The 13280-nt window shown below is 39.0% G+C and overlaps 1 protein-coding gene across 1 annotated transcript in view; it reads right to left on the bottom strand.

Moving 5' to 3' along the window:
* Positions 1 to 561: 561 nt before the first annotated feature.
* Positions 562 to 13280, bottom strand: part of LOC104529553 (contactin-associated protein-like 5) — a gene marked incomplete at its 5' end in the record, with an annotated part of 31090 nt that continues 18371 nt past the window's right edge. The window contains 3 exons of the mRNA XM_010173892.2: positions 562 to 737; positions 1864 to 2013; positions 4643 to 4907. Of these exons, the coding sequence (XP_010172194.2) occupies positions 562 to 737; positions 1864 to 2013; positions 4643 to 4907 (591 nt within the window). The remainder of the gene's footprint in view (positions 738 to 1863; positions 2014 to 4642; positions 4908 to 13280) is intronic.

Below are 13280 nucleotides of genomic sequence, written 5' to 3'. Positions count from 1 at the left end.
TCAGGTTTCAGCTTAGGAGGAATTCAGATCAGTACTTAAACTGAAATGTGTCTCTGGTAGATACAGACATTTCAACATTATATCGTCCTACTGAATGGGCAGTATGTCACATGAGGTGTACCATATCTTCATTATAAATGCGCTGTGCTGTAATGGCTAACAAGAAAAATTGTAAATTATCTACTTAAGCAAAAACAGCTAGTACATTAAGGGGATGACATGTTCTGATGAATCAAATAATTTTTCCTTCTCTTTCATTCCCGTCAAACTTCAAAGCAATCAAATCTTGTTTATGCATAAAATTTAATCCTTTCACCAATCTGTAGTTTGATTGAATTTGCATACTCTATTTCCTACAAGGCAATGTGAAGAGAGCCTCATGTAATTGAAACCATTTCCCCTCCAGTCCTCCTATCTTTGCTGTAATATTTTCTATTAGTAGCTCTATTATGTCTAATATCCATAATGTTGGCAGATTAGAATTCTTACTTAATGCAACCTGTATTTATAAACCACTAGGATGAAAAAAAAAGAACAAATACAAGAAAGAGGAAACAATAATTACCTGTCTTTGATGCCACACAGATCAATGTGTAAATCACTAAAATTCCCCAGGGAGCCTTGCTGAACTAAAATGAGGTCCTTGGGCTGGTTATCAATAAAGATGAGCCTCATACAGCCTTGAAAAGCAGTAATGGGATTTAAACATTGGGAATCGGTGAAATTGTCAGGGCACCCTGTGGGAAAAAGAGCAGAGGCAGAGAAGAATATTGGAATGTTCATTTATTTCTGCTGGGATTTCCTGATGCAAGAACTCAGGGGCTCATTATTCCAAGTGTTTTCATTCTTTGTGCTATGTTACCTTCTGTGTTATAGATCCTTCAGTGAGAAAAAGAAAATTTAATTAAAAAAAAAAAAATAGAGTAGCCACTGGACACATCAGAGTATGTGTTTTTTACATGTCTTAAACAAAATCAAAATGCGGTATTTTTCATCTTCTTTAAACTCCATAGCTGATAGCATCTGGCTCTCATAAAAAAGCTGTGCAAATTGTAAAATCATCATGGGTTAAATTCTGTTACTGAGGCAATCCACAGAGTAAAAGGATGAAATCCTGTGGACAGCACGCAAGAAAACCATTCGTATCTAAGGTTCCTCAGCATTTGGCCAGCTCTGAGATCCAAAGCCTCCTGTGCATCCTAACGTAGTGCTATATCCAGAAGGTTCATTGAGATCAGAGCCTCACTGCAGTAAGCACTATACAGAAATATATTAGATAAAAAGACAGCTGATGACACTCCCTTTATCTAAATTAATGCTTCCACTCTAAAAAACAGAAGGTAGTATTTTTCAAGACTGCTCTTTCCATTTTCAAAATTGAGCTAAACCTACATTAATTTCCATGAGAGTACAGTACTTAAATGCCTTTGTAGATCTGAACCATATGTCAATTAAGCTCTTAAGTCTAAAGTCACTGAGCCTGATCAGGACAGTGATATCTACAGGAATATTAAAATACTAATAGTTCTTAGGCCTTTTAACTAGAAAAAACACTTGTGGCTAATACAGCTATGTAGCTTTTGCATGTTTGGCCATCTAGATATAGGTACCCATTGGCTACCACTACCAAAAGTAGTCTACTTTTACAGCTGTGTTAGCAGTTCTGCTTATTCTCCCTCTGTCAGGGTTGACCAAGACCATTCAATCTTCCCACAGTGTTGGAACTCCACAGGAGGTCTAAAATCAGTTATTACAACATTTGCTCTTAGCTGCAAACAGATTGCACCTGGGAAGACCTCAGCCGTGAGCATCTAGGGATCTGCATCATGAAAACCTGTCCTGCATCTGTCTCAACCAACCAACCTCCAAAATAGTAGCTGTTCCCAGAGTAGATCCTTGAGACAGTTGTTGCATGGCTAGCAGTGGCAGCATTGTTATCCAGTGTCAGGGTAATGCGATGTCTTCTGGCATTGATGTTAATAGAATGCCAAAGCCCATCATGGAGATTGGTGCCTGGTAAAAAAAAAAAAAAAAAAAAAAAGTACAAAGAGTGAAAAAGACGTGCAGGAGAAAACTGTGATCTTCAAACCTCCTTTTGCTTCCAACTTGTGACCACAAATGTGCAGCTGACCCCAAAACAGGGAGAACTGGCAGCTGAAAATACTTCATTACCTCTGGAAACAAATTGGCACAGAAGAAAGGGCCCAAGAAAGATAAAGCTTTTAAGAGTATCTGAGTAGGTCATCTTACATTTTAATCTAATCTGTTTGGGGTACTGCAGGTACTCAGCAAGCTAGGAGGGTCCTTTGCCTTTCCAGTAACACATTATTCCAACTTTATGGGTGTTTATGTCTTATTTTCATTCTGTTAAAATTGCTTATAGCTCACAGAAGCTTGACAAGATCTCTGTTGAGATTCTGATACTAAACACATGCCGGAGATTGCAAAGGATTAAATTCAGGTGAGATGGTCGTACCCTGTCTCAGGTGACAATATGAAACCTGACAAACTCCAGCAGGTACCAGTAGGATTTGTGTTTCTTAAAACCTTTCAGCACTAAGTTAACACACACTCTTGTTGATGGATGTACCAAAGCCTTTCTATATTGGATTTCAACATAGGTCTTTTCAGACCTGGGATTGTTGCTCTGATCAGGAACCTGTGAAGGTACATGAGAGATTATGCTACTGGGTAGCTTCTTTCTCTTCTATATATTCGTGCAAAGTGAGAACCTCTCTGTTTCCTTACCCCATTTCCTTACTCTGAAAATCAGTGTTGCATCTCATCGCTCTTGAAACAGCACCATACAGCTACAAAGAAACTTCACATCCTCTGTTCTAACAGCCTTGAAAATCAGTGGGCAAGCTTCTGAGCTCACACACAGTGGTGCATATCAAAAGTAACCCAATTACAGTTCGAAATACGTGGCCATCAGGCTGGAGTCACCGAGACCGGGCACAAGCAATTAGTAGTTACTCCTCTAATGGAATATTTTTTGTTAATGTAGCTTTCAGAAGAAACAAACAAGCACTTAGTGACACAAAGGGGTGTGAGACCAGTTCAAAACAAAATAAAAAAAATTGTGGGTGTTATGTGTATGAAAGCCCATTTCATTATGAATTTGAGAATGAGACAATTTCCACAGTAACAGCTCTCAACGTATGCACAATTTCCACAGAATAAGAGCCTGGTTTCCCAGCAAAGATGTATAATTTTTCAACTAGAACAAGTCCATTTTGAAGTGAAATAAATTGTTGAAATTTGAAAACATGTCAGAACAAAATAGGTCCCATTTGGGGCAAAAATTGGTCCATTCTTGAGCAAGCATGAGATTATTGTGAGTACCTGACATCTGCAGAACATGGCACTTTCAATTTCTGCATATTTTCCATGTGTAAGCAGGCAGTTTAGCAATGTTTTGGATAGCATCAAAGGCTGGGCTCAGGTTCATGATTTCAGAACTACATAAAACCAAATACACCCAGTCAAATATTGACATTGACTCAGCTTTGTCAACAATTTAATTAGGACTGCAACAAAAGCTGGAAACTCAGTTTTCAGCATTCAGTTGCAGCAAACAAAGGCTGTAGCAATCTACATGAATAAGGAGAGATGCAGGGCTGCCTCATTTTCTATCATGAAGAGGAATGAAACACGCATACGGAACAGCTCTGCTTTGACAACTCTGGCAGATTTTATCTCTGCTTCTTTTAATAGACACATCTGCCCTCTTTTAGTCTGCACTGGGAATACTTTAATATTACATATTTTTAAACAGCTGCTCTTTTAGAAAATACTATGATTATTGTTTAGTTCCATCATTCTATTACTCATCCATCTTTGGAAACTCAGTATTCAACCTACGCAGAAAATGAATTTCCCAGTCTCCCACCTAGCACGGTTGTATTGCAGCAAGGGATGTGCAAAGGCCCTGGGCTAAGAACATCTCTGTTTGAGATGCCAGCATGGCTTATATAGGTCACACTGGGATGGCAGCTGGGCCACTCTGGTCTTGCCTCTGAAATTGTTTCCTTGTTGTCTCTGGGAGCCAATGCATAACTGTTCTAGTAAGTGTTTACAAGCCCTGAATTTTAAGTTAGAGGCAACCCCATTTCACCCTCTTGCATCTGCCAGCTGCACAAAGCAACTTGCAAACTGGCTAAAGAGGCCAATGAGGGAGTATGAGGAGAGGATGGTCACAGTGTGAGGATGGTCAGTTTCTCTTCTGAATGTAGTGTAAAGGGAGAGTGTAAAAGCTACAGTCAGAAGAAGAAAATCAGCTCTGAGGCTGCCTTAACTTGTGTTGGGGAACAGGGCAGCAGCTGAGCTGGCTCCCAGTTGACATCAGTACAATCCAAGGACAAGAAACAAGAAAGCCTTCTTGTGACCTGACTGAAGATTTAGCATGACTGTTTAAGCATACAGAGGCTGTCAGGTACACTGAGCCTGGAGATCTCAGGATGCCAGCTTTCCATGCTTAGACCTACCTCAAGCTGCACAGAGTCATTCTACCAATGGAAAGCAAGAGAAAATTTGAAAAGAGAAAGGAAGATTGGGTGCTTTCTTACTACACCATCCTTTCATCCAGTGGGGTTGGACCTTTGTATTTTAAAGGAGGACAGATGAGAGTAAACAGAAGTACCTTCACTGATTTCCACTGGGTTCTCTGTCTCTTTCTGAATAAGTAGTGTCAATTTCCCACTATGAAGGTAAACCAAGAGGGGTCCTGAGTTTTCAGACAATTTGGTGAACAGAAGTAAGCCATCTTTATTCCATGTTCGAAACTGGAAGCTGACAGACAAACCATCAATTTGAGGAGTGCCGGGTAGTAGCAAGTAGCTTCGACTGGCGCTCACAAAGGTGATAGGAACAATTTGTGGTTCTGAGCAGGAAAAGGTCACATTCCCCTGCAAATAACAAAAATCAAACTTAATCAACATGACAATTTTTTTTTTTTTTTTTTGTCAGACCAAAACATCTATAGTTAAATAAGCTTACCGGATGTCTAATAGCCCTCAATGCTGAAATACGTATTGTTATTCAGACACAAATATTTGGAACTCATTAGGAAATATATCTGTCTACTCTGGGAAAACAGATCTGACTTCAAAATTTAACTTTAACTCCAAATGGAGATGGGGCAAGAATCAAAAATCAAAACCTCAATTCTTAGAAGGATCTAAACATGTCCAAAAGTCCTATACCAAGACCCTGCCTGGATGCAGAAGGGCTCATTTGGTTGCCCACACAAACCATCTCCACATGACCATATCTCCCCTTTGTGTTTCCCAGCACCTCCCATTTCAAGCTCAAGTTTATCTTTATGTCAATAAAATAAAAATCATTTGTATCTATGTTGACTTCAAGAACCGACACTGAAGCACTAGCCAAGTCCACTTGAACCTTTGTGTGCTGTGGGATGTGATACAAATGTCCTGCACTAACTGCACTGCAAGCTGCAAGTGAAAAAACAAAGCATTCTCCAGTGCACTGGGATCCAATCAGACTAGATTTATTCTAAATATAAACCAAAATTCAGCCATTGATGACAGTAGTTTTTTGCCCATTTACACCAATGCCACATAACCTTAAAAGTAAAAGCTACCTAATCTACTTGAATCTATTAATGTAGTGAAACATGAGACAAATTTCCTGGGTTTATTTCAAATACTCAATATATAATTTCCAGTAGCAGTACTGGCTATGTTTTCTTTTATTCAGAGTGACATAGCCCTGTGCTACTCCAAGTAATAAAAGTCCATTTAATAATAATAACACAAATAATTAAAAATAATTATTCTGAAATTATTTAAAAATTAATAAGAAAACTCAAAGAAAAAGTCACTTGAATACAGAATTTATAGTGGGATGAAACAACAGGGAGATTTCCTGGCCAGTGATAGGTCTCATAGTTTCCAAGGGGCATTTTGAGGAATTATTAAAACATTACATACACAGCAAGCATGGTGAAATCCAACACCATTTCAGTGCCAAACTTAGTTGATTACCTCAGTCACCCAGCCCTGAAATCAATGGTGCTATTTGCACAGAAGAACAGCACATTTACTCAAAGCAGTCAGCAGAATCTGTACCAGCATGTATCAATGTGGTTTGTAGACGAATCGACTCCACTGTTTTGTTCAGTCATTGAAGATTATCCAACTAGGTCATTCAAGCCATGTAATAAAACCTTAACAATACATAAAGCCAGAACACATTTAAGAGTCACGTCTTTCAAAGCCACTCCAGGAGACTGTTGCAGCCAGTTTGCTTTGAACTAGGCTGCTTTGTAAAATACCAGCTGGAATCTGATAAAAACATTGGAGTGAAAGGTTTTCTCCTTGGCAGCGCTTCTCAACAGAGCTGGTACCACATTCTAACAGGATAATTATAATGAACAGCACTTGATGGATGTGCAGGAAGTTGCACAGTACTTGGGAAATTGCTCCCTGAAATCTCAGGCGGCTGATGGAACTGTTCCTTATCACTTTCAAATATATTTCTAGTTTTTATTTTAAAATGGAAAATAAATAAAGTGCCAGAAAGAGACTAAGTTATCATTGGATGAAACAACCTTTGATAGATATATATCTATATCAGGCTATTTACTTCTTCCCTGCGCTGTTAGGTGCAGAGTGCTACATACCAGATTTAGCAATGGCAAAAGGTGTCCATGGGTATATCACATTAGAATGAGTTTTGAGATATAATTCAGAGCTTATCCAAACTCACCTGAACATTAGTCAGGTGGGAAGTAGAACAGAAATTTGCTCTCAACCTTTTAAAAGTTTCTACTGCTTGCTGGGTTTTGCCTGCATAAGAGATACCACAGGCTTTTTTTTTGGTTTTGTTTTTTTTGTTTGTTTGTTTGTTATTGTTGTTATATTTCCACTTCCATTTTAAATCAAATTAATGACAAATTACACAAAACAAAGATAGTCAACTGCAGTGATATAAACAAGTATGGTTAACTTTCTCCAGAGCTTTTTAAAGGCTTAGACATTTAAAATGCCAATGATAAATTCTCTTTGGAATTTTAGACATTTACAGTGAACCAAGTAACTCCACGTAAAGTAATAAGACATTTACAGATCTTACACATACATAACACCAGAGCTTGGAGAAAAGTTCAAACATTATCTGAGTCTGCATTCAAGTATCTAATTTGCTTCACGGGCAGTGGGAGGCTGTAACAAAATCCAAGGCGGTAGAGGGGAAGAACTGCAACATTCAGATAGGATTTTTGCCTCAAAGGTCTTTTCAGATTTTACCTACGAGTAGAACAAGCTATGCCTAGACTGACTTAATGGTGCTGGAGAAGGTGAATACTAAGATGCAAAAACATGTTTGTAATGCACAGCAAACTTTCAGATGACCTTAAAATAAGTCAGTAAAGACCCCATGTAGTCGATATGCAAAGCACTGACTGATACATATGCATGCGCACAAATATAATGTCAATTTTCTGTCTGCTTTTGATATGAGGTTCTCGGCACATGTAACTAGTCCTAAACTCATGGATTGCTGCGACCTCTTGAAAAACACAGCAACACTCTAGTCATTCACACTAGCTAGTAATTCATGCCATCTGGGATCTGCACACAAGTCTTGTACTGGGACAGGAGCGGCAAAGAGCACTGACTGAACCCATGACCAATGCTTCAATGTATGGGCAGGACTTCTTGGGCACTTCTCCTTCCATGCTTAACCAGGTGAGGCTTTGGGCTCTGTAGCCTCTCCAGTGACTCCATTAAAGCAGAGCAGATGTGATTCCACCTGCCACAAGAACAAGCAGACAGGAAAGCATAAGGGTGGTGCTGCAATAGTCTGTGTACAAGAGATTAAAGTTACATTTGGGGGATAGCAAAGAGGCTTGTTTGCCTTTGGAGGGAGATGGTTCTTTTAACAAGGTATTTCTGTTACTCATAGTCAAGAATTGAGATCTCCATGATGTAAGGGGCAATAATTTTAGTAAGAGCTAAAAACTAGCCAGGACATTTGGGAAAAAAATGTTAAATAAACCAATTGATGCCATCGGAATGTAAATCAGTTCAACTGACTCATCTAGCAGGGAAAAATCTTCTTAAAGCAGCATTCCAGAGCAAAACTAGATGATTTAGTTAATACACATCAACAATAGCTGCTGACAACCTTACATTGTCCAACAGTTTACCTCCCTTGAGACAATGACATGAAAACTCAAAAAAGAAATACACAATAGTAACTTCAAAAAATTTTTGTCCACAGAAGTGTGATAGGTCCCCATTACAAAAATTTACAAATGTTATTCTCAAAAAAATTCTTCCAGCAGGTTTAAGTCAAAAAAATAAACAGCTTCCCCTAAGCCTGCATCTGATCAGGAGCATTTTGCTTTAATTGGCAGCAGTTCTGGAACTCTCCAGGGTACATGCAAGACTTTTGGCAGACACTTGATTTTATAATTGAACCTAGTTTAACCAAAAAGTAAAAGCTCATTGGCTAGGAAATGGGACAAAAAGAGTCTAATCCCTAGAGAAAATAAGGGAGATGCTCAGCTCTACCCAGCTGCTGGAAACTCCAGCTATCATGTGCCGTTTGATAATTCCAAGTCAATAGCCTCCAGACTGATTAATGACTCCTCTAATAAGCAGTGAAATCTTTCCAAAAGAGTTCTTATTGTTCTGACAAGAGGAACCTTCTGAACCTAGGAATGCAATGGAGATATTTGCAATTTGTTCACTGGCCACCATGACACTTGTCTCAAGACAAGAGCGCAAGAACCCAGATTTCTGCAGGCAGAGTACGATTGCAAAGGTGGTTCTTGTTCAAAATGTTGAATGAACAGGCAACATCATGCTATGGTATTTTAAAGAAGAATCAGAGTCTTTCCTATTAAAAAGAGAAGGGAAGAACACAGTTGCTAAGTGATGAGGATAAAAGTAGATTGCACAGAAGATCCTCTGAGCCATAAGCCTCATCCAAAACTGACTGTAATCTTTGCAGTGACTTCTGCGGGACTTCAGGAAAACCTGTATAACTTAAATGAACCATTTAAATCTTCTGGCCTTTCTTCATGTAGTATTATGTACTGCTGAATGAAGACAGAAGACTGCTACAACACCACAGTCAGGGCAATTAGTGACAAGTTTCCTATACATCCCCCTTGCTCTCACAGAATACCAACCAAAAGGAGTATGTATTTGGGAAATTATTCAAACTGACAGCTGAACTGAAATCCTCAACATTTAGACTATGAAAGGATAGAGGCCAAGATCACAGCTTGAACAGGAGGAACAATAAATGAGTATTTCTGAGCTCTCATTCTCCCTGCAGGTTAGAGCATCAAATGGGAACTTACTTTCCTCATTAATCACTCCATGGATACTATCCAATAAAAAGGATATCTTGTTTTCTGCAGAGGATTAGAAAGGAAGATTTTGTATGACAGGTAAGGGGACTAAAATCCCAGGCCTGGCTGAGATACAAATGTGGTATACTGTCAAGAATATCCTCAGCTTGGAAACTGGAGGACTATTTCTAGCTTTGAAGAGACTGAGGTTGCAGATGAATTTGCAGAGAGTAACAGGGAAAAGGTGACCTCGGATGCAGTTTTAAAAGGATAAGATGAAAGACTGTCATTGAACTCTGAATAACTGGATTTTAAGAATGGGGGATGTCCCTTCAAATCCTGTTTTTAAATTGACAGTCTCAAGCAGAACAGATGTCAGCAGACCCACAGAGATTTCAAGTGCTTCTCTAATCAAGACACTGCTAAGCACTGAATGAAAAGCAAATCAAAGGGAGATACCAAGTCCAGCCTACTGGCATACTGGTGCAAATTGTCTTCAAACAGGATGCATGGCATTACTTGAGTTAGGACTAGACCACTGAGTGAGTAACTAGTCCATCCCAAGAGCAGGGCCCATATTTTAAGAAAAGTTCTTATACTGAGATGGGTTTCTCTTTGAGCAAAATTTCATAATGGAAATCTGAAAGCTTTCTTGATCCAAGTTTCATTCAAACTAATATATACATGTAATAATCACCCCTGTGATAGAGAACTGCCCTATCTTCACTCACTCTAGGAATCATATATGTCAATAAAAGGATAATTGTTTATCCCATTGACTTATGTTGCTCACGTTAAGATAATGTTCCTATGTGGAAAAAGTAGCATTTAACAAAAAAAAAGAAAACTTCCAAAAACCTGAAACTTTGTGGGTAGTGACAGAATCAGGGATGAGATCCTAGGCTAGATATTTCTGGATGTTCTTTATCCCAGACTCTTAAGCTAAGTCACTGGCCAGAAATGGAACAAAGGATTTTACCACTTTTATGCCCATAGTAACTGCACATTATTATTTCACTTCACTATATGATAGAGTAGCTGAGTTGCTGGCAAAAGATAGAAGCGAATATAGAGCTAACTTGGAAAAATCATACATCTTTTCCCTCAGAGAGACAAGAAAAGGAAATAAAGAGCACAGAAGGAAACACAAACAAAATATAGATTACTTAATATTTTCTATCCTTTGAACAACAAGCAGGAATGAAGCCAGTCTTTCAAATTCACCTTGCCAGAAGTGAATAAGATAGATATCTTAGATCAAACTGGCAAATTAGCACAATTCAAGTCCAATTTTTGTTCCAGTTCAGGGTAAACTGATCTACAGCTTATTATGTTTTATTACCTGGAACAAAACACAGCAGCAAGGAGATTTATTATTATTATTATGAAAACAGAGCCACATCTACCTTAAAAGAGAAAGCACAAAGAAAACAATTCTTAACATCTTTTTTTATTATTTATTAGTTTTCTTTATTACATTTTCCTCTTTTAAATTCCAATCATCTGCATAACATAGCACAGGTGCTAGCCTAAATGGCTGGTATGGACTGCACACAACCCAGGCTCTTGACTGTGACAGGGTGAGCTTGCCCCTTTGGGTTAGATTGGGCAGTCAAGTACCCAGCAGTTCCCAGGGCCTCAGCAACTGAAATAAAACCTTAAAAAAAACCCAAAACAAAACAAAACAAAAAACTTTAAGCCTTGGCTTCACAGCAAATTACATTCTCCTCCATTTTCCTTATTCCCTGCTAGCTCCTATGACAATAATTAGCCATCGCTCTTGCTCTCCTATGGGGACTAACAGCTTTATCACCTCCCGCCTTGAAACATCCTCCTCTGCTCAGCAGGTACTAACCACCCTATTCATTCAATTTGACTACCCAGATAATGTAATAAATTAAACTCTGAACAATCGTTTCTAACCTGTAATTTGCTGAAGGCTGATGACTCTCAAAAAGGCCTTGATTGCTCAAAAATATGTCATTTTTTTTCTGCATGTGTCAACTAGTCTTATAAAAAAAATATGGACTCCCTCCCTGAAAGACTTGCTTCACTTGTGGTCATCACAACTATCAAAATCCTAACATAAAGAAACTTCTATTTCAAGAAAAGGAAAGTTTATTATTGTAGCTACATGCTGGATTAAATATTTACAGATTGAAAGCTTTTAGAATTGTAGACAAAGTCAACTGAAACCAATGGGAAAAGTGTCATTCAAATAGACTTTATTTCAAGACCTTGATTGAGGTGACATAATTTCTTTCGAAACAAACCTGTTACAACATTCAGCAACAATAAAATGGGACCTTAAAATGAATAATATTCATATAGACTTCCTTACTATTCCACACTACAGATAGGATGTGAAGAAGACTCATCTGAAGACCCAGAGAGCAGACAGAAGTAACCATAAAAAGTTATTTTTACAGGAATGAAATATTTCTGGAATCCAAGTTCACCTGCCTTATCAAAAGAACAGCAAATTCAGTTCTCTTTTTAATGTGCATGTCTGACTCATGCTTTCACTAAATAATTGGATAAAACTTTTTTTATTTTTAATAAATTCAACTTATTCCTATAGGAAGTTATGAAAAATATTACTAAATAGTTCCAACATTTTTTATTCCTGTAGTCTGACTGCAGTGCAAAAACCAATGAAAAATAATTTTTAAAAATAATAAAAGATATATCCAACTCCTGGTTCTCCAAACTCTAGTAGGATCCTTCACAAACCACCAGGCTGATATTCACAGATGTATCAACACTTGCAATAGCACTGTGGTAGAACTACACGTGCATAGACAAGTAAATTCTTCTCAAGATGAAGGTATCTCAAATCAGCTTAATAAAATAGCATGTTTGGATTCTCTATAAAGGGAATGAATTATTAGTTTACATTCTCCTGTCACTAGGTATCTTTCCTTGCTCTTTGATGCTGGCAATTGGTTATTTCCCTGAGGCACTACAGTGATGCATTTACATGTCACCACATCCCTTGCTGTGCTGAACTGTCACTCCCAGATTCAATGTGGCAAGCCAATGTAAAAATTTAAGCATGACAACTTCTGCCTTACAAATATCCTGCACTCCTCTCAAGTCAGCTGCAGGGTTTGCTCTGCTAAATAAAAATATAGGGACTTTGACAGACTTGACAGATGGACTGTGCAAACCTCATGAAGATCAACAAGGTCAAGTGCAAGGTCGTGCACCTGGGTCGGGGCAATCCTAAACATAAATACAGGCTGGGTGGAGAACAGATCGAGAGCTGTCCTGAGTAGAAGGACTTTGGGGTACTAGAGGACAAGAAGCTGAATGAGCCGGCAATGTGCACTCACAGCCCAGAAAGCCAACCGTAACCTGGGCTACATCAAGAGGAGTGTGGCCATCAGGTTGAGGGAGGTGATTCTGTCCCCCTACTCCACTCTCGTGAGACCCCACATGGAATACTGCCCCCCAAAATAAGAAGGACATGGACCTACTGGAGTGAGTCTAGAGGAGGCCACAGGGATGATCTGAGGGCTGGAGCACCTCTGCTACGAGGACAGGCTGAGAGAGTTGGGGCTGTTCAGCCTGGAGAAGAGAAGGCTCCGGAGAGACCTTATAGTGGCCTCTCAGTACCTGAAGGGGCTACAGGAAGGCTGGGGAGGGACTTGTTACAAGGGCAGGTAGTGACAGAACAAGAGGTAATGACTATAAACTGGAAAAGGGTAGATTTAGAGGTGAGGGTGGTCAGACACTGGAACAGGTTGCTCAGAGAAGCCGTGGATGGTCCCTGTCTGGAAGTGTTCAAGGACACGTTGGATGAGGCTTTGAGCAACCTGGTCTAGTGGAAGGTGTCCCTGTTCAAGGCAGGGGGGTTGGTACTAGGTGATCTTTAAGGTCCCTTCCAGTACAAACCATTCTGTGATTCTATGAAAATACAACTTCAATTTCAATTAATTGAAGGTAACAG

Source organism: Antrostomus carolinensis, unplaced genomic scaffold (genome assembly GCF_000700745.2).
Source record: "Antrostomus carolinensis isolate BGI_N321 unplaced genomic scaffold, ASM70074v2 scaffold5128, whole genome shotgun sequence".
NCBI lineage: Eukaryota > Metazoa > Chordata > Aves > Caprimulgiformes > Caprimulgidae > Antrostomus > Antrostomus carolinensis.
This window is presented reverse-complemented; position numbering and strand designations above follow the sequence as displayed.